We start from the raw sequence: 22422 nt of genomic DNA on the forward strand, positions 1-22422 counted from the left end.
TTAAAAAAAAATTAAGCCATTTATTGATAATTAACTTTTCTTAAAAAACAACAACAACAACAACACAAAAATGAGAATAAAACAAATACACCAACACTCACTAGCCCTGCAGAACAGGAAGTAATCCTGGACAGAAATCTTGCAAATATTTTTCCCTATACTTAGTCTGAGTTTCCACATTCATTCAAAGGTCCCGTGGGTTCTCACCTCTTATAGCTGAAAGGAAACTGGCTAAAAGATCAATGTACAAGGTCACAACAAGTTTAAAGCTATTTGAGGCTAATGGTTTGTACATTCTAGCTTGCAATTTTGAGAGGCAATATCAAATACTCTGCCAAATACATACTCCCAGCTAACCTTTATGGTCATTTCTTTGAAATTACATCTTGCATCTGGACTGCTTATGCTCCTTGACACAGCTTTTGTTTATTCTAGGGCGCAGATTCTAAAATCCATATACAGTCTCCAAGTTCAAGTATAAAAGGTTTGTTTCAGGAAAACCTCAGACTGCTGTAGTGTTTTTTTTAATATCTTTGTAGTGTCCACTGAGTGTCATCTCCTGCGACAGGCTGGCCAGATGGCAGCACAATGCAGGGGGCCCACTCTCCTACTGCCAAACCTGTTCCCTGGTCAATCTGGCCACTGCCCCAGAGTCAACGCTGAAATTTTGAAGTCAGTGCAGACTTTGGCTACTGCACTGCAGTGGTTCTCTAATGGAACTGAATCCGTTTTTCACCATTAATGAAATGGAAGTTTCGACTGATGTCAAGCAGATTCTGAAAAGAAAAGAGAACATATTAAAATGCTATTCTGGAGTAAGAGACTATAATCACATAATTTTATATTCTTAAAGAAATTTACAATTAAACTAGAAAGATCTGAAATGGATGGCTCACACTCCATGATGGACTCAGGTTTTCTCACACAGGCACAAAAAGGCAATACCTCTCAAAGTGGGAGCCCCAGACAAGTCCATCACTCCTGCACTGTTTATTAGCTGTTGTTCAAAATGCCCCCTCCACCCCAGCTAACTCACTTCATTTATTTAATATTTTAAGATTAATAGACATCTTAAAGCATATTAAAAAGAAAACACCAATGGTAGAATGAGGGGACAAGGCACACCATGATACTTTCCTACAATGGCCAAGTAAGAGTCCACTGCCTACTGTTCATTTTTACTAATTGCTCACAAACCCTGCAAAAAAAATCCTTTTGAGCATATACAGCTTATTTTTTTAAAAAAAGTAAATTTAATAAAAAAGGGAGTACTCATAACAGAAGAATCCCATGATAATTGGTACTGATTAACTGAAGCTCCTGCTAAATACAAGAAGATCCAAGCATGGCTTAAGGCAAATGTTGAATCTCAGTGAGGATGTCCCTTTCGAATGCACTGCTGATTTTATATTAAAATAGCAAACCCAACTTAGGTCATGTCTAAAGGAGAGACTCATTTATGCAATTTCAGAAAAACAAGATTTTCATTTGAATTTCCCTTGCGCACAGCAATCCTCCCAGTTGGGTTCTAATGAAGTATCTATTCATAGTTTAAATGTTTAGCTCTGGTGGCATAGAAAATCATACCCTCGCTGACATAGGAAAATGCTATTAATTAGTTCTCAGCAAAAAAAAAGTTCTTACAACAGTAGGGGAACGTCATCTGCAGTACTTTCTTTTTCTTTATTTTTTATTTTTTTACATGGGCAGGCACCGGGAATCGAACCCGGGTCCTGGGGCATGGCAGGCAAGCACTCTTACCTGCTGAGCCACCATGGCCCGCCCAGTACTTTCTTAAACAAATAAAAAATATGGACCCCAGAAACAGCTGACACCCTTTCTATCCACATTATATACCTACAAGCCAAGGATGCGTGCTCCTGGATGAAAGACAAGATACTGAACCTTAGGATGCATCCTGGGAAGGAGCAGAAGGGTCCTGGCTGTCGGGCTCTGGAGGGGGTGCTGGCATAGCTTCTTTCTTCTGGGCAGCCAGGAACTCATGAATTGCTCGTTCTATCTGTGGCCTGAAGATGTGGTTCAGTTTTGGATCCACCACCTGAGAAATAATTCTGTCTACTCCAGCTTCCAACATCCCTGACCTTGAGGAGACAAACAGATTCATTCAGTTACTCAGTTCCTTTGAGACTGGTTTTTAGCCCCAACCACTACCATGTGAGAGCCCAGTAAACGTCTACCTGGTTAAAACTATAGCTCTTCTAGAGAATTCTTTCAAAGCACAATTCACTTACCAGACACAGTTCAAGACATTTTATTTTTACTTTCCAGGAGCAATTTAAAACCTATTTCCTAAATCACAATCTAGTGTGCTGCCATCTCAACTTTGTATGAAGGGACCAAACACGGCTGGCCCCAGACAAAGAACAAGTGACAACAAAGCAGGAAAGAAACTAATGACACATATAGAGCTGAAAATCTTAATTGTCCCATCAAAGCCAGAAAGCCTGAGATGTAACTCCATTTCTGTCAACATTTATTCTCTGAACAGTCAGAGCAAAAGAAGCCCCTAACAGCAACCTGGCTAATAAAACTCAAATCTTGTACAACACAAATCAGTCACATCTGGGAGTGCTTACAATGTCACCAGTGATTCCACATGGCACTCAGCTGTGTGTGATTTACCTGTAACATAATAGAAAACTTGGAAGCAAGTACACAGACAAGAGACATATTGGTGCTAAGCTCCTAAAGGAGCTAAAATAAGCTCTCTTACTCCTCCATGCTTTTTGAAATACGTCAAAATTTATAAATGTTTGTATTCAAACACTTGGGGCAGGATAGCGAGGAAGACTATCTCACTTGACAGGAAACAAATCCCATATGAAGAATTTAGAAAATGACCCATGCAAGCTCAAACTGATAACTGAAGTGTTATTCTTAAATAATTTAAATATTCAAATATCATCACAAGCATGTGGACAGGTTTTATTCATTTTCCTATAGACTCGAGAGTTCTTAGGCCATCCAAGTTGTTGGCTGGGTAAAAATAGATTCTGCAGTAAATGATGACAAGTGACAAGTAAGATGAGAAACAGGCCCCAAACTGGGAAGGCTGATCAGTGGGTAAAGTGTTCCTGGATTCAGTGGTAACTAATAGATTATTAACAGGAAGACTAGATGTAAACACATAGCCATTAGCGCATTTAGGGGCCTGACTTCAGGCAGAACATGCATTAGATGTGGTCTGCCCTGAGAGATGAAGAACGGGAGCGAGGTGAGGTCAGCACTGGGCCGTGGATACTTCAGGAAGCCTACCATACTGTACCACATCCTAAGTCAGACTCACAGGGGTCTTCATCAGAAGTCAAAGCCTGAACAGGCAGAACTAAGAATGAAGAGAGTGTAGCTCACTTTCTGGGGATTTTAAAAATGTTTTAGGGAAATGTGGAATCTTGTCAGGTATCTACAATGAGACATGAAATAAACAAATATTATGTAGTTAAAAGACTTTTGTTGTAATTCTGTTTGAACATATAGCTTGATTTAAGTTAAGCCCTGCCCACTGGGGAACTGGCCTATAACATCTGGGCTAGAATGGCCAGGCTGGCAGGCCAAAGCTCTGAGTGCCTGCAGTGTCTCATCTGGTGAGAGTACTCTGGGATCAAGAGGCAAATCTTCCTTTCAATATTCATTAGAAGTTGCCTCAAACTCAGAGCACTAGCAAGAATCAGAGAGAAACATTAAGTCCAAACTCATGCTTTCAGGGTATTTAAATGCATTCCAGATCAAATAAAAAAATGTATATGGGTAGTAAAACTATGAAAGTAAGCAAGGAAAAGACTCCATCAAAATCAGGGGAATATGTCAAACCTCCGAAAGAAGGAAGGTCTGTCCTGGAAAGAGGGAAGCAGATAATGCTCTATTTCTCAGCCTGGGTGGTGAGTACACAGTCTGTTCACTAATTACGTGTTACTCTGCACTTCTGTTTTGTGAACATTTCTCAATTATATTTCATATTAAAAGTGTATAAAAAGAAGTGCCACACCCCTCCAGGACAGACGCCATCAATCTCATTATGGAAATTAACTGCAATGTTGACAGGAATTGTAGCAGTAACGGCACCTTTCCAAATATCTGAAAATAGTGTTCTGATTTATCCTTTTGATATGCTGGGCAAATCTTTAGAAACCAAGGTAAAACAGAAGCTTGTCTTACCTGTTACCTCAGTTATAAAACAGGTTTGGTTGAGGATTAGCAATAACACATATAAAGACCAATGGCGGACATGTAATAGTTGCTCCCTAAGTGCAACCACTGTCCCTTTCTATCTGAAATATCCTGCACCACAGGTCTACTCCCTAGGGGAACAGGAAGGTACAGGGTCCTGCTTCCTGAATGACAAGGCACTTGGCATTTTTTGATAACATGCTTTTTCCCTAACACTTGGAGATCTCTTACAAATTTTAGCTTTCGTTGTTTAAAAAGGTCTGGATGTCAGCAGCCATAAGCCACAATGAATGCCCTAGGCTGTTAGTAAAATCCTTATCTATTTTTAAAAACTTTTAATTTTGAAATAATTATAGATTCACAGGAAGGTAAAGAAATATATAGGGAAGTCTGTGCACCCTTCACTTAATCACTCCAAATGTTAGCATCTTGCATTAACTATACTACCATACCAAAGCCAGGAAAATGACATTAGTACAACGCACAGTATTCAGATTTCACCAGTGTGTGTGTGGACAGTTCTATGCAATTTTATCAAATAAAGAGTTCCAAGTAACCTCTGCTACAAGATATTTAACTATGCCACCACCACAAGACTAGCTCGTGCCATTCCTTTTAGGCACTCCTAACCCCTCGTACACTGATCTGCTTTCCATCCCTAAAACTGTTATTTCACAAATGTTAGATAAATGGCATCAGGTGCCATGTATTCTTTTGCTGTTGTTTTTTTCCCACTCAGTATAATTTGCCTGACGTCTCTATTTTTAAAAAGGCAGGCTTCATAAATTTTTTTTTTAATTGTGAAAAATAACATACCTACAAAAAAGCACTAAATTTTAGAGCACACTGGAACAATTAGTTGTAGAACAGATTTCAGAGTTTGATATGGGTTACAATTTCATAATTTTAGGTTTTTACTTCTAGTTGCTCCAAGATACTAGAGACTGAAAGAAATATCAATATAATGGCTCAGTAGTAATACTCATTTGATAAATCCAATCTTCTCCATTAGAACTCCACTTTCTCCTTTGATCTTTTTCCCAAATTTCAGGGGTATTTTGGCTATGCCCATTCTAACCTGTTCCTATTGGAAGGGGCTGTCAGTAATATGGGATGGGGGATGGAACCAGTTGATGTTCTTAGAGAGGCTGGCCCCTCCGGGTTTCAGGACTTAACTGACCTAGGTACCCATCTGGAGGCTACAGGTTTCTGGAAAGTAATCATAGTACATGGAACCTTTGTAGAACCTGAGATAAAGCCCTAAGTGTTTAGGGTTGGCAGGAATGGTTTTGGTTGTGGTTTGGCAAACCATGATAGGTAGCAGTGTCTAGTTGCAGTATGCATTAAGAGTAGCCTCCTGACTCTATTTGAACTCTCTCAGCTACTGATACCTTATTTGTTATACTTCTTTTTCCCCTTTTGGTCAGGAAAGCATTGTTGATCCCATAGTGCTAGGGCCAGGCTCATCACTGGGAGTCATATCCCATGTTGCTAGGGAGACTTTTACCCTCAGATGTCATGTTCCACATAGGAGGGAGGGTAATGATTTTATTTACAGAGTTGGGCTTAGAGAGGCCACATCCAAGCAACAAAAGAGATCCTCTGCAAGGGACTTAAACATAACTATGGGTAGGCTAAGCTTCTCTGTACATAAATAAGCTTCACAAGAGCAAGCCTCAAGATCAAGGGCTTGGCTTATTGATGTGGGAAGTCTGTAATGTTTGAGACAGTATCAGGGGTTTCCCTGGTGGTAAAGTTGAATAGTTCCATATTTTTTCTCCTGTCTCTCAAGGGACTTTGCCAATACTTTTTGATTATCTGCTTAACATACTCTGGGATGTATCTGGGCATAACATTAAGTTATACAGAATTACAGGCCCTCATCGCCATTAAAGAGGCAGGCTTCATAAGCTTTTACATGTTTCAGCAGAGTTTAGGGGATCAAGAAGGCTAAATATAAGTCCTAAGTATTAAGAGGAAAAAAAAAAGATTAAATCAGATCAGAAGAAGCAGCTTATATTTTCTTAGGACACAAGAATGCCTGACCCCTCTCCACTTTTGTACTCAGGGATACATTTAGCAAAGATAAATCCCTCAGATGAGCTGAACTAGGTTCACTGTGTCATTGTGAAGGATGATAATTGAATCCTGAAAACTGTCATTACATTTTAGAGACAGCCAAGATAGACTTAAGAATTTATGTAACTCACATTTACTTGTGAGAAGATATCTAAACACTGAAATTTTAGTTAGTTGGTAGCCCAGGGCCCAGGCATTTCCCTAGAACTCTGTGAAGCTCAAACATACAGAAGCCTACATGACCTAAGGCAGTTATACAAGTTTAGCTAGCTTCCCTAAGGAGGAGAGAATGTACAGATAGTCAATACATGCAAAAAAAAAGATAATAATAGTAATAATAGTAATAATTATATTAATTAAAAAAAGCACTCTTTCTATGTAGGATGCTAATCTATAGTCTGCATGTTCTGTGTTTACTGCTGTTTATAATGTTTCTTCTTGCAAGTGTTCTCTTAGCTCTGTGCCTTCACTGTCTTTTCCCAGGGTTAACTCTACCCAGAGAGACAAACATTAAGAACTCTGTTGACAACATGTACATGCACCATCTTGGCATGTACAAGATGGTGTCTATAAAAACCCTGCATTCCCCTTTAATCCATGCAGGGCGCTACTTTCAATCTCCAGATAGCTGCCTGCAGAGCTGCTTGATTTCTTCTCCCGTACAAAGTCCCCCAATAAAATTCATGTCTCAGGCTATGTCTGGTGTTTTCTTTGGTTTTTTGTCCGGACAGGCTCCTGAGGGCCAGGACACAATATAACAATCACACATATGTTATGACCAGACTAAAAACTTCAAAAAGCAGGGAAACTGTCGCGCAATTTAGAATATCTTTGGATACCCCACTAGAGCAGTGCCTGAAGAGGCCTAGGAAGACTGGATGAACAAACAAGAATTTCAGCTGAGTGCTTTTCTAATTTCACCCTTAATTCTAATACATAAACAGACATCTACAACTCCTGTATGATCTTTGATATAACACACCCTCAACCTTGACAATATAGTGACTCAGATCAGCCTTCTGGTGTGTCAAACTTATAATTACTATTTTCCCATCTTATATTCTGCTTACTTACTGAACCACACTCTGCCTCAGCCCATTTCGCAGTTGGTTTTTGTTCATTGTAGGATTCCATTCCTGCTTGTCCAGATGTGTTGACACAAAATTATCCACCTTCTGCCTCAGGTTTTGGTAAGCTGGCTGAAATAGTTAAAAAAAAAAAAAAAGGGCAAAGTCAGAAGTGAAATGCATCAAAGTATCAGAAATCAGTCATGCAGAAGTCAATGTGTACTTCCAAGTGACCACGCTGATCCCCATACAGTGAGGGGGTGGGGGCGAGAATGCTCCCAGCCGCCAGGAGTGCCTACTCTGCGGTGGGCACAGTACCAAATGCTCTACTTACATTGTCCCACTTGCTTTCCAAACACCTCTATGAGGGAGGCTCTCATCTTCCTCCACCCCCCATTTTAGAGATGAGAAATTTAGGATTAAGAGAGTAAATAATGCAAATAATAATAACACAGTAAGATGCGGCAAAGTCAAGATTAGACCTAGGCTGTTTACCAAATCAAAGGAACTGGGTTCTAGCCCCGTTTCCAGGGCTCACCAGCTGTCTAACTTCCAAGTCACCCAACCTCCAAGTCTCAGTTATTTCCAACTGTAAAACTGAATTCTCACCCTGCTTAACTCATAGGGGTGCTATGAGCAATGAAAGTCTTAAGATAGTCCTCTGCACAAAATGAAGGGCCACCCAAAATCAGCACAACTCAGGAAGACAGACTTAAGTCACAGCCTGTGCACTGTGAAAGGGCTATGGGGAAGCAAGACATAAGAATGAGAGCCTTCTCTTACTGGTCTCACATGTTCCAGACTCAACTAGCATCAGAAGAAAAGAATTAGAAAGTAACTCAGTGAACACAGGAATGCTTGTTCCAAGCCTCCAAGACCTTCCGGCTCTTCTTCAAACCAGGTGTTAGGGGCGTAGATTGCAGTTCAGCATTTGACTACCTTCCACTGTGGGAGAATAAACTCACCACCACCTCACCCCCCAAAATGTGCTTGGCAATGGGATCTGCTCTGGCCAATGGAATGTTAATGACAAAGGCCTTAAATGTGCTCGTGCTATCTGGCTTGGCTCTGGTGATCCTCTGTGAGGGCATGTCCTGGAAAGCCACCACCCCTTTGGCCTGGGACCTAAAATGTGCACATGTGCAGCTGACTTAAACTACCAAGCCCAGTCAGCTAGCCACCCAGCTGAAGCTTATCTAGATCATTTGAACTTTAGTTGACGTGCAACCCTACTGGCATGACAACAAACACTTATTTATAAAACTAGGAGTTTCTGGTTTGTTAGGCAGCACTATTGTGGCAAAGGGTTGCTAACAGTCAGGCAAGTGAAATCCAAGGGATCAGTGGGCCTCAAAGCCATGTGTAGACCCTTCTAAAAGGCCAAAAGAGCTGACTCACCAACAAGGATTTTCCACTAAACCTGGAAAGAGGAAGGCTGGGACTAAGGTGACAGGCTAAATTCACAGAGATCCATTTTCTCTCATTGTATGACTTCACAGATATTGTATGTACATGTGTTTTAATTTTTTTTCCCCACAAATTGAAGGGTTATGGCAGTCCTGCATTGAGCAAGTCTGTCAGCATCATTTTTTCCAGTAGCATGTGTGCACTCTGTGTATACATTGATAGGTACATTTTTTTTTAGATATAATGCTATTGCACACTTAATAGACTACACATAGGGTAAATGTAACATATATGCACTGGAAAGCCAAAAACTTCTTGTGACTCACTTTTATTGCATGATTTGCTTTATCGTGGTATTCCAAAATGAAATCCACAATATCTCTAAGGTATGTCTGTACTATCTGTCTAGCAACTCCTTTTTCCTAGTAACTGTCTACTACTCTTCTTGAGGGTATAGGTAGTAGCTGCCATATCTCATGACCCTGATCTCCTGACCCAGGCTGAGACAGCACAAACATTCCCTAGGATTTTTAGAACTGGAGCTGAAGAGTCTCTTTCTTGATTAAAGAGAAGTTGTAGGTCATAACCAAGAAAGATAAGTAACCAAATGAATGACTCTGCTCTGCCATAACAGGAAAACAGACATAAGAACAGAGATGAGAGAGAACCCTAGTGGAGACTCTGGTTCCACATGTACTTGCTACCCTTCTGCTGCAGTTCATTCACTCAATTCTTTCTTGGATTCCATGAGTCAAGATCCCCCTTTGCTTAAAAGAGTTAGAACTAAGAGTTTTGTCCTTGCAACTATGAATCCTGACAGTAAACTTTCTACTACTCAAAACAACTCATCCGGTTTGAGATGATAGAAACTGTTTACTGAAAAAGAATAGCAAATATCACTAATGAACCTTAAGACACCCTGATAATATAGAATAAATCCTTCATTTCATACAAAGGAAGCATCTTATGTACCTACTGTTAACACTTGAACTGTTTATCATATACCTATCCATCCAATTCTCCCTATTCACCCCTAAGTTTATTCCATTTATTTACTTGTTTTGGGGATGCATTGCAAAGTAAATTACAGACATTAACATACTTCCCTCTAAATACTTCAGCAGCCTGGTTGGCGCCTAAAAAGTTCTCAGCTGATGGTGATGATCCAGGGACTACATTTTGAGGACCACTGAGTTAAAGCATCAAAGGTCTCAGGTAAGATATACCTGAAAATACCCTCTTCAAGAATTAAAACCACCTGGTAACTAATTAATTATATCTAAGTAGGTATTACTGGTTGCCTTCCAGCCACCTCCCTCCCCACCAACAGGCCTCAATGTTCCCTTATATCACATGTACTACTAAACTGATTAAACCACACAAAACCTAGTGAAGCATCAGAATACCCATACAGACTTGTGATGGGAGAACACCCACGGTCCTTCTGAGGAAAGAAAAAGCTCTGACAGTCAATACAATATCTGGGACTCTCAAATAAAGAAAATTATCTTGTTTCTGTGACAACACTTCTACTTGGATTTTTAATTTTGGAGGAGTATATAGCACTTATTACATACAATCCGGTTTACCTGTCAGTTTTCTATCATGGAACATGAACTTTGAGGACAGGGTCAGGGACTTACTTTCCTGTATCGACATAGGCTGGCACGTTATAGGTCAATAAATGCTGAGTTAAATCTTGCTGAGCGGCAGACAGCAAGATTTCCAAAACAGGCTCAGAGAGGTAAAACTACTTCCCTAGAGGAACCAGTAACAGAGCCTCCTAAACCTACAACACAAAAGTCCTCCATCTTGTTAGAGAAGCTTTTGAAAAGGGAGAAAACGAACATTCCAGCAATGACTATATATACTTAACACATATTAGTTCATTGAATCCCAACAAACCCTGGCAAGTAGGTAAAGTGAAAACGCATTCTACTGGGGGCTTGGCCTGTGGCATATTAAGTTCTACAGTAAGTATAAGTACCATCTTTAATCAAAGATGGGGTACAAATTAAGGGTGCTGGTTCTACAACGTACTTTAATCCAATTGTATAGTAAAGTTTGCAAGTCACTGAGCTAGAGGAACATATGGACAGCTGTGATACGCAGACGACTAAACATTCAAAACATGAATACAGAATGGGCGGAAATGCTAAAACATTCTTAGCGACCCGGCTTTCTCTACTGTTCTTAACGGATTGAGATTTGTTGTCGAGGCTCTTACAAAAGAGCCCATTTAAAAGGAGTCTGGGCTCTAACATAGGTACTGAATCCCCCACAAAGCTGAGAGAGAAAAGAATGGACTAAAATCACACAGCTCCTAAGAGAAGGGGCGGAGAGTCTATCCCAAGTGTGCACGACTCGGAAAGCTCTCTGTAGACTGCCCCAAGTGGCCTAATATCGCACAGCGGGGATTTTAAAAGTATCTTTGTCTTGCTCTCGGCTTTGGAAGAGCCAAGAGGCAACCCAGGCGACCTCACGCCCGGCCCGGCTTCCCTCGGCCCAGGGGCTACCTTGGTATCCACGTCGGCCAGGCAGTCCCGGCGGAAGCTGTCAAACAGGCCCCGGCTCTTGAGCTGCTCCACAATGAGGGCGATGAGCTGCGGATCGCCGGGGGGCAGCGAGGCCGGGTTGATGGGGCCGCCGCTCCCGCCGGCCCCGGTCGCGCCGGTCGCAGCCCCAGCCGAGGCCTGGCCGGCTCCGCCGCCGCCCACCGGGCCCGTTCCCCCGCCGCCGCCGCCGCCGTCTGCCATGGCTGCGCCCCGAGCCTGCGAAGGAGACCACCGAATAAGGCTGCTTCTTCTCAGGACTGGAGGGCCTGGGTCGGGCAGAGATGGCGGTGGCGGTGGCGGTGGCGGGGGAGCCAGAAAAGAAGGTGGACCCCAACTAGGCAAGTGAAACGGCAGAGGCACCGACAGGCCAGGGGTAGAAACACCTCGCTCAATACCTGGCGCGCTCCAGATTGCGTCACCGTTGACCTTTGCATTCTGGGACGGGAGGTTTGGGGCAGCCGTCCCTGGCTTTCTTCTAGGCAGGGACTTGCCCTGTGCAAACTACAACTCCCGGCAAGCTCCGGACGCAGTCGTCGAGAGTTTGCGGGGCAGTCTGGGAATTGTAGGCTCAGGCCCTCGTGATTGCTGCCGCAAGGGTTGGCTCCCTAGGTAAATCACTGCTGCGCTCCCACTAAGCTGGTTTATTTCACCGTTGTCTGATTATAAGACTCATCCGCGGAGCTTGTTAACAGATAGATTACCAGGTTCATCTTTAGAGATTCTGATTCAGTATTTCTGGGTCCGGGCCTAGGAATTTGTATTTTTAGCACGCGCTCCCGCCCCCTTTGAACAATATGATCCGGGGACTCAGTGTACCAGTCAAATTTCTAATATTAAAAAGGTGGATTTTTTTTTCCCCTCCTGATTTTGAAAGCAATGCATATTCCTTTTAGAAAATCGGAAAGTATCAGATAAGTATGACAAAGAAAATAAAATTTTCCTTTGTCTCTTTCTCTTACGTGTGGGTGAATTTTCCCACAGATGTTAGATAATGTCAATAATACTACTAATAATAAATCAATATTGAGTAATTGGAATGTACCAGGCGTGATGCTAAGAAGTGGATACTTGTTATTGTGCGTATTTTACAGTTACAGAAATGGAAGCACAAGCAAGTTTGACCCTGATCTCATACCAGGGATAGAAGAATGGGATTTGAACCCAAGTTTCCTGGATCTATATCTTCCATGTTTAACCTAAGGAATACTATATGCTGAGAGCCAGCTGATACCCTACAATAGGTAAGGCTTTATATTCTGAGTTTTGATCACCACAATTTGCCATCGGAACCCCATGACTGCCACATCTGTCGTCTCTCCCTTTCATGCTTTTGCCCGGTATGAGGTCTATTTGCCCACAACCCTGGCAACTATATTTGCTGTTCTGATTTCTTCTTCATACATAAGCAATGGAGGGGATGTAAATAATAATTCTATATATCCTTGGCTCCTGGGAAGATGCAGAATAGGCAGAGCTCTGAGATGCTCTCCACTCCAACATTTACTGTTCATCAGATTTTAATCTTTAAAATAAATACTCCAGTATTATTTTCAACTCATTTTTTTAACATCAGTTCAACCTTACTCAATGACTAAGTTAATGGCAAGCATTCTCCAGCGATACCTTTACCATCCTTGAGGTTATCTGAGATCTATTCTTACTTGGTGACCCCACACTCATCTTTAGTCCCAGGAGAAGCCCAGTTTGGGCCACCCATTTCCCAGGTTCACTGTTATGCACATCCTGACCAGCCTCTTCTCCTCTTTGGGGCACACCACACTCTTTTCTCAAGGGAAAACTTTCCTGACTTCAAACCTGATCTGGTCTTGTCTCCCTGACACAGAATCTCAGAATGTCATACTTGTAGCACTTACTGTAATTAAAAGTGAATAATTTCTAAGCTCATTGGTTGTCTGGAGTGCAGGAACCACAAGTTGTTCACCTCTGGTTCCTCAGCCTTAGCACAAGACTAGCTCAGAGAAGGGGCTCAAAACACATTGGTTGACTGAATGAATGCATAAGCTCCTGTTTCCTACAGGTATGAAATACAGTGAGATGATATGTGGGTGGGGTCATTTGTAGCCACAGTTTTCGGAAAAAAGCGTTTTAGTTGGAGATGATGAATTAATCTGTCATGGTCTAAAGAGTAGGAGATCCCAAGTGATCCTGGAGATTGACAGCAGAGGGTGTACCCTCTGGGAATCTCACTGGCAATCAAGGAGGATCTTGTGTCCTGATTGCTGGAACTTTGAACTGTGAAAAGGTACTGCAACGCTATACCCATGATCTTGCCTTTGGAATTGATGTAAATGGGATGGGTATGGGTAGTGAGAAGGAGCAAAGGTAGTCAAGACTGGGGAAGGCTTACTATTTATCCAAACCTTAAGGAAGGAGACTGCCACTACATCCAAAATGCACTCCTCCCCAAGGTCAGCAGACATGTTATACACCATAGTAGGCACCAGGAGGCGCCATTGCTGTATTAATCATCCAAAACCTTTAGAAACCTGCACCGAATATTTTTTTAAAAATTGAGCCAGGTAGTAATCTTGTTTGCAGGTATCCTTTAGGTAACAAATTATTCTCGGTGTTAAAACGTGTCTGTGTTGAGTTTCTGGAGTCCAGTGAATTGCACATATTAGGTACTGGAATATTTTATGTCAAAGACTGCATGAAAGTGGAAACTCCACAAGCCCAAATCCAGACACTGAAGGAGAAAGGGAAGAAACTGAAAAAGAAATGAGATCCATTGGTTGCCAAGGGAAGATATGGACAAGTAGCCAAGTGCATGGGCCTTTTTTGCATTCGCTGGTGCTGGATTAGAATCCCAGCTCCGCTATTCTGTAGGTGGTAGGACCTATGACCTTGGGAAAGTTGTGTCACCTTTCCAAGTCTCCATTTCTTCAGGAATATGGAGAGGATTTAGTGCAGTCTTGGCAATCCATTTATCATAATTCGTGGTCCTTAGTAGAGTTTCGTAACATATTATAGCTACAAATTTACATTTAGTTTGGGAGATTATTTTATTAACCTGTCTCCCCCAACTAGCCTCTTAATTTCGTGAAAGCAGGGACTGTCTGCTGCATCTGTCATTGTGTTCCCAGCATCTAAAACAGTGCCTGATATATACAGGTTCTTGGTAAACATCTGATGGACGAAAAAAATAATGAATGCGTGAATGGGAAGTGAGCTCTTCTAGGTACAGATAAGAACTTTTAAGGCTTTTGATACTGTGCTGGACCAGGTATCAGGGTATAAATCAATATTCAGAGGGGTCAGTCACTTTTACAAACAAGTGAACACTCCAGAATTCATGTCTAGTCTGAACCAGGAGGCTCAGGGTGGGAATGGGTCTAAAGGTTAAAAGTCAGTCTGCCGGTTGCCTTGTTAACCATCCATCCTTCTCTTTGGGTCCTTTAGCTTTCCAGTGTACTAAGGCTGAACCCAGAGCTGCATTTAGATATCACACCCAACTGGGGTAGACTGACTGTGGTCCTAATTCTTGCGCATGGCTATTTTTTTTTTTTTGCCAAAACTTAGACTGGTCAGCTGTTCATTTCTTAAAGAACAGTGTCCAGAGTTTCTTGAGACATCATTGATTGTTTGCACCTTATTGGCTATATATGCACCATCTGACCTCTGCTTGAAAAAAGCTTCCTCCCTCCCTGTTTCCCTCCTGTCTCTCTCGCCTTCTTTCATTCTGATGTTTTCCAGCATCTCTAATGAGAGAGTGGATCTAAATATACACTAAGAAAACAGGGCTTTCATAAGCAGGAATTCTTAGCACCAATCAATACCACCGCTGCCTTTCCTACTAAATATGCATCTTAGACAACATTTCAGCTGCAGTGTATTTAACACATTGTCGTTGTGAATTATTGTTCTAAAAGCTATCTAGTGAAAGAGGCATACTGAGGTAATAGAGAGAAAATAATGAATGGAAAGTTTGGAACTGACTTGGTTTTGGATCAAGCACCTATGCTGAACTGCTGTGTGACCTGGGGCAATTCATTACTCAGCCTGAGCCTTGATTAGCTCATCTCTTAAGTGAGGATAATTCCAACCTCACCAGATTGTCAGAAAGGCTGGAGATTATATACATAAGTGGAACCTGGCACATACCAGGCCCTCGGTGGCTTAATAGGTAATGATATGGCCTTGACACAATAACATGTAGTCTGTTATTGGGCAGGAATCTCGGTTAATATGAACCTAGAGTTAACACTATCAAATGTATTACTTTGAGAGTTTCAGTCTTGTGATAAAATAGGGAAGTGCTCAGGTGATCTCTAAATTGAGGGACCCAGAATTGTCAAGTGCAGAGTCAACATGCCATTGCTACTGGGGTCTGGAGCCAGCCCCTATCTTTGTCTTCACATTTCCAGTATTGTCTTTCATTTTCAGTTGCACTCCTTATCTCCCCCGCTACTTCTAACTGTCCACCCAAAATCCATTACCTCTTCTTTATCAAGAAAACCCCCATCTTGTTTGGGGCTGCAGTATGTTCAAGTAAAGTGTATACTCCCCTAAATTCCCTTGTGGCCGGGGAGTGACAGTGGGTCCCACTTCTGACCACAGAGATTAAGCTGAGGATTTCCTGCAAAGCTTTGTCACCCTGTTAGGAGCACCACTGTTGCTTTCCTTCTTCTATTTGCATGGAGGTGCAACAGCCATTTTGCAACCATGAAGTGCCAAATGTGAGGCTGAACCAACAACACCCTGATGGCGGAGAAGTTGATGGGAAGAAAGAACCTGCATCCTTCCCATTGGTCATTAGTGCTGCATGCCAGATGTGTTTGGTTCTCCATCTTCCAGGCATGTGGTAGAGATTGTACAACCTGGTGGTTGGTTGGGGCCATGTAACTAACTCTGGCCAATGAGTTGTGAGTTGAAGTGCCACGTTTAAATTTAAGTGCCAACTCCAGAGCTCTTTTTCTCCCTACCATGGAGATCCTCAAAATCTGTGATAGTGGCTAATTCATCACCCAGGGCCCTAAAGCAAAGAATCACAGAGAAGAGACCCCAGCAGACTCTTTTTTTTTTTTTTTAGAAGGTAAAATACAGAGTGCTCTTTATTCAGAAGACGGTTTTCTATATTATACATTCAGGTTTGTTTTTTTTTTAAAAAAACACTTTTTATTGTGAAATATATATACAGAAAAGCAATAAATTGCAAGTAATTTTAACAAGTAGTTATAGAACAGATTTGAAAATTTTATATGGGTTATAGTCCCACAATTTGAGGTGTTTTCTTCTGGCTTCTCCAAGATACTAGAGATTAAAAAGAGATATCAATATAATGATTCAGTAGTCATACTCATGTGTTAAATCCTAACTTCTCTGTTATTACTCTTCCTTCTTTGATCCTTCCCCTAATCTTTAGGGATATTTGGGCTTTGCCCATTCTAACTTCTTCATGTTGAAAAGGGATGTCAACAATATGAGATGAGGGGTGGAACTGTTGATGTTCTTGGAGAAGCTGGCCCCTCTGGGTTTTAGGACTTTTATGGCCTAGGAACCATCTGAAGGTTTTAGGTTTCTGAAAAGTAAACTTAGTGTGTGCCACTTTTGTGATCTCAGAGCCTTGGGTGTTCTTTTAGGGTTAACAGGAATGATGTTGGTTGGAGTTTGGCAAACATGGCAATTAGCAATATCTAGGTGAAGCTTGCATAAGAATAGCCTCCAGAATAACCTCTCTACTCTATTTGAACTCTCTCAGCCATTGATACCTTATTGTGTCTCATTTCTTTTCCTCCTTTTGTTCAGGAAGGTATTGTTGATCCCATGGTGCCAGGGCCAGGCTCATCCTTGGGAGTCATGTCCCACATTGCTAGGGAGACTAACCCCCTGGACATCATGTTCCACGTAGCAGGGAGAGCAATTATTTTTGCTTGCAGAGTTGGCCTAACTGACTCTTGGTGAACATGGAACATGAGTGAGAAATAAACCTTTGTTATTTTAAGCCCCTGAGACTTGGAGGTTATTTGTTACTGTAGCATAACCTAGCCTACACTGATGGATGGAACTCTGGCCATGTTCCTCCACTAAATCCATCATTTATGGATTGACCAAATGGTAAACAAATTAATCAATAATTGACTGAATGCATGAGTGAACAAGCTCCCTTGTCTTGGGCCTCATCCTTTCAAATCATTTCTAGGAAATACTATAAATCAACTGGCTTACTATGCATTTCATTTTATATAGCTGATGTGTCAGTCTTCATTTAGTGTTCATCAAAACTTGCTCAGGCGCCCATTAAAAGTCTAGATGGTGGGGAAAAATTGAAAACTTTCCCCCTAAGATCAGGAGCAAGACAAGGATGTCCACTATCACCACTATTATTCAACATTGTGTTGGAAGTTCTAGCCAGAGCAATTAGGCAAGAAAAAGAAATACAAGGCATCAAAATTGGAAAGGAAGAAGTAAAACTATCACTGTTTGCAGACGATATGATACTATACGTAGAAAACCCAGAAAAATCCACAACAAAATTACTAGAGCTAATAAATGAGTACAGCAAAGTAGCAGGCTACAAGATCAACATTCAAAAATCTGTAGCTTTTCTATACACTAGTAATGAACAAGCTGAGGCGGAAATCAAGAAACGAATCCCATTTACAATCGCAACTAAAAGAATAAAATACCTAGGAATAAATTTAACCAAAGAGACAAAAAACCTGTATAAAGAAAACTACAAAAAACTGCTAAAAGAAATCACAGAAGTCCTAAATAGATGGAAGGGCATACCGTGTTCATGGATTGGAAGACTAAATATAATTAAGATGTCAATCCTACCTAAACTCATCTACAGATTCAATGCAATACCAATCAAAATCCCAACAACTTATTTTTCAGAATTAGAAAAACCAATAAGCAAATTTATCTGGAAGAGCAGGTTGCCCCGAATTGCTAAAAACATCTTGAGGAAAAAAAACAAAGCTGGAGGTCTAGCGATGCCGGACTTTAAGGCATATTATGAAGCCACAGTGGTCAAAACAGCATGGTATTGGCATAAAGATAGATATATCGACCAATGGAATCGAATAGAGTGCTCAGATATAGACCCTCTCATCTATGGACATTTGATCTTTGATAACGCAGTCAAGCCAACTCACCTGGGACAGAACAGTCTCTTCAATAAATGGTGCCTAGAGAACTGGATATCCATAAGTAAAAGAATGAAAGAAGACCCGTATCTCACACCTTATACAAAAATTAACTCAAAATGGATCAAAGATCTAAACATTAGGTCTAAGACCATAAAACAGTTAGAGGAAAATGTAGGGAGATATCTTATGAATCTTACAACTGGAGGCGGTTTTATGGACCTTAAACCTAAAGCAAGAGCACTGAAGAAAGAAATAAATAAATGGGAGCTCCTCAAAATTAAACACTTTTGTGCATCAAAGAACTTCATCAAGAAAGTAGAAAGACAGCCTACACAATGGGAGACAATATTTGGAAACGACATATCAGATAAAGGTCTAGTATCCAGAATTTATAAAGAGATTGTTCAACTCAACAACAAAAAGACAGCCAACCCAATTACAAAATGGGAAAAAGACTTGAACAGACACCTACCAGAAGAAGAAATACGGATGGCCAAGAGGCACATGAAGAGATGCTCAATGTCCCTGGCCATTAGAGAAATGCAAATCAAAACCACAATGAGATATCATCTCACACCCACCAGAATGGCCATTATCAACAAAACAGAAAATGACAAGTGCTGGAGAGGATGCGGAGAAAGAGGCACACTTATCCACTGTTGGTGGGAATGTCAAAGGGTGCAACCACTGTGGAAGGCAGTTTGGCGGTTCCTCAAAAAGCTGAATATAGAATTGCCATACGACCCAGCAATACCATTGCTAGGTATCTACTCAAAGGACTTAAGGGCAAAGACACAAACGGACCTTTGCACACCAATGTTTATAGCAGCGTTATTTACAATTGCAAAGAGATGGAAACAGCCAAAATCTCCATCAACAGAAGAGTGGCTAAACAAACTGTGGTATATACATACGATGGAATATTATGCAGCTTTAAGACAAGATAAACTTATGAACCATGTAATAACATGGATGGACCTAGAGAATATTATGCTGAGTGAATCCAGCCAAAAACTAAAGGACAAATACTGTATGGTCCCACTGATGTGAACGGACATTCGAGAATAAACTTGAAATATGTCATTGGTAACAGAGTTCAGCAGGAGGTAGAAACAGGGTAAGAGAATGGGTAATTGAAGCTGAAGGGATACAGACTGTGCAACAGGACTAGATACAAAAACTCAAAAATGGACAGCACAATAATACCTAATTGTAAAGTAATCATGTTAAAACACTGAATGAAGCTGCATCTGAGCTATAGGGTTTTTTTTGTTTTTGTTTGCTTGTTTGTTTGTTTGTTGTTGTTGTTTTTTATTATTATTACTACTTTTATTTCTTTTCTTTATGTTAACATTTTATATCCTTTTCTGTTGTGTTGCTAGTTCCTCTAAACCGATGCAAATGTACTAAGAAACAATGATCATGCATCTATGTGATGATGTTAAGAATTACTGAGTGCATATGTAGAACGGTATGATTTCTAAATGTTGTGTTAATTTCTTTTTTTTTTTCTTTCTGTTAATAAAAAAAAAAAAAAAAAAAAGTCTAGATGGCCAGTCTTCTAGCCTTACAGGGTCTGTCTCTAGAGGTGGGTTCTAGGCATCTATCTGTATTATAAGACAGGTTTCACAAGGTATTCTAACCATGAAACAGAGTTGAGAACTTTCCCTCTCTGGGTAGAAATTTCAGATCCCATCAACAGGCCAGTAAGGGTGATTATTTTAGGCACATGGTTTTGGCAGCTTCTTTCGACCATCCTTACCCCAACTCCTATTCCCATTTCCCACCTTTTTTTTAGGAGACCATGTCTTCTACCTAAAAACTATTACCTTTGGTCAAGATTCCCTTGAATACAGGGGAAGGCTGTATGACCTTGATCAGTGACCTCCCTTCTCCTTACTTCTCTGGTCTGTAAAAGGAAGGGAGTTGAAACAGGGTGAGCAGAAGAGTGATTTGTTATCTCACAACTTTCACACATGTATGATAAGTGTAATTGTGACTAAGATAATACCAGGTGATCCAGCTAAGATTGGATCTAGCTAAAGTTGCCTGATCTCATTTCCAGTCGACCCAGGCAGAAGGCCAAGCCTGACCCCCTCCTCCAGGATTTCTGAAAATCCTCCAGGATCACCTCTGCTATGGAACTCCTGCTTCTGCTGTTCTCATTAGGGTTTATGGATTTTCATGTGAAACTCGGCACCTTGACCTTTTGTTACTGGGTGAGTTCTGAAGGTGTCATAGGAGGAACTGATATTTCAGCAACATCTAGAAAACGTACCAATTGAAAATTGTACTTTGAGCCTTCTCGTTTTTAGAGGATGCACTGGTTTGAAGCTGCTGTGTACTCCAGAAAAGTCACATCCTTTTTCCTGATCCAATTTTGTGGGGGCAGCTATGTTTCTCTTAACCCTGATTCGCTATTGTGGGGTGGAAACTTCAGATTGTTTCCCTGGAGATGTGACTCTGTTCATTTAAGGTGGGTCTTGTTTAGTTTACAGGGCCTTTAAAAGGGGAGAGATTTTGGAGTTGCTTAAGAACTGACAGAGACACCGGCATTTGAAGATGCTTGGAGTGCCAACAGAGAAAACGTCTAGATAGAGACATTTGGAGATGCAGAACCCAGGAGACATCACCATTTGCTTTCCCATGGATGCTAAACCAGCCAGAATCCAAAGTTGTGTCCCAGAGGAGCTAAGTGAAGGCCCCCAGATGCTGGCATCAGAAGCTGGAAGAAACAGAACTGGGACCAGGGACCAGCAGACGCCAGCCACGTGCCTTCCTATGTGACATACATAGATTTTTCTTGAGTTAAGGTATCTTTCTCTGGATGCCTGAGTTAGGACATTTTTATAGTCTTCGAACTGTAAACTTATAACTTAATAAATTCCCTTTATAGACCCTATTCCATTTCTGGTATATTGCATTCCAGCAGCATTTAACAAACTAAAACAGGATTTTCCATGTCCCCCCCACCTCTCCTTCACAGAGATTCTTGGCCAGCTCCTTCTCCTCATGGATGTTCCAGCCTCATTCCAATTCACCATCTTTTCCATTCTCTCCTTCCTTATCTCCCCTTTGCTGCCGCCCTTATGGCTTGCTGTGGAATGACAAATTCTGCTTGTTATAGGATGCACAGCAAGTTAGCTATCTTGTGCCCCTTCTTCCAAATTTAGCACCAGGTCGCATCTCTAGTCCATCAAGGAAGTCATCCAAACTCAAGGCCATGTTTTTAACCAGCTTCACACTCCTGGGAAGACAATATTGGTCAAGAATTATTTTTCTGCCTCTATCATGGTTGCAAACCCCCACATAACAGTGGCTTAAATTAGACACGGCTTTGTCTCTCTCATGTAAATGTCTGGAAGAAGGCAGTCCTGGGCTGGCAGAACAGCTCTGTGACCCCAGGGACCTGAGCTCTTTCTTTCCTGCTCCTCTCTTGTCTTTAATGTGCTGCCTCTTGATCCAGGGCAGCTGCGTGAGGGGCCACTACTTAGGCTCCTGGCTACTTGGGGCTGCAAGGCAGGCTGGGAAATGGAGTTTTTGAGCTTTTGGATAGAGCATCTGATTAAAAAATAGGGTTCAACATGAAAAGATGCTCCACATCACTCATCGTTAAGGATGTACAGGTCAGAACCACCATGAGATACCGCCTCACACCCACTAGGATAGCTATACTATGAAGGATGAAACAAGGACAGTAACAAGTGTTGGCAAGGAGGTGGAGAAATAGAAATCCTCATACGTTGCTCATGAGGATAGAAAATGGTCCAGTTGCTGTAGAAAACAGTTTCGTGGTTTTTCCAAGATTAAGCACAGATGTACCATAGGACCCCGCAACTCCATTCATAGATATATATCCCAAAGAATTAGAAACAGGGACTCAAACAAATATATTTGTTTTGTGCACAAAAACATTGTGCACAAATGTTTACAGCAGCACTATTTACAATAGTCAAAAGTTAAAACAGCCCAAATGTCCTCCAACTGACAAAAGGATAAATAAACTGTGGTATG

At 41.3% G+C, this 22422-nt stretch overlaps 1 protein-coding gene and 1 long non-coding RNA gene across 4 annotated transcripts in view; one reads left to right on the forward strand and one right to left on the reverse strand.

Annotated features, from left to right (window-relative positions):
* On the reverse strand, positions 1-11787 carry BOD1 (biorientation of chromosomes in cell division 1). 3 transcript variants are annotated; one of them, XM_077137671.1, is made up of 4 exons: positions 11258-11787; positions 7342-7466; positions 1862-2102; positions 1-776 (listed from the first exon to the last, which is right to left on the reverse strand). In XM_077137671.1, the coding sequence occupies exons 1-3, from the start codon at positions 11495-11497 to the stop codon at positions 1907-1909; spliced, it is 561 nt and encodes a 186-aa protein (XP_076993786.1). In that variant the 5' UTR covers positions 11498-11787; the 3' UTR covers positions 1-776; positions 1862-1906. The 3 variants fall into 3 exon arrangements, with proteins under 3 accessions (XP_076993786.1, XP_076993785.1, XP_076993787.1); XM_077137670.1 differs by having other exon boundaries at positions 1858-2102; XM_077137672.1 differs by having other exon boundaries at positions 1906-2102; positions 11258-11776.
* The window catches only part of LOC143664130 (uncharacterized), a 23732-nt gene continuing 12944 nt past the window's right edge, over positions 11635-22422 (forward strand). The window contains exons 1-2 of the long non-coding RNA XR_013166331.1: positions 11635-11905; positions 12388-12537. This is a non-coding gene — a long non-coding RNA (uncharacterized LOC143664130). The remainder of the gene's footprint in view (positions 11906-12387; positions 12538-22422) is intronic.

This window comes from Tamandua tetradactyla, chromosome 20 (genome assembly GCF_023851605.1).
Source record: "Tamandua tetradactyla isolate mTamTet1 chromosome 20, mTamTet1.pri, whole genome shotgun sequence".
NCBI lineage: Eukaryota > Metazoa > Chordata > Mammalia > Pilosa > Myrmecophagidae > Tamandua > Tamandua tetradactyla.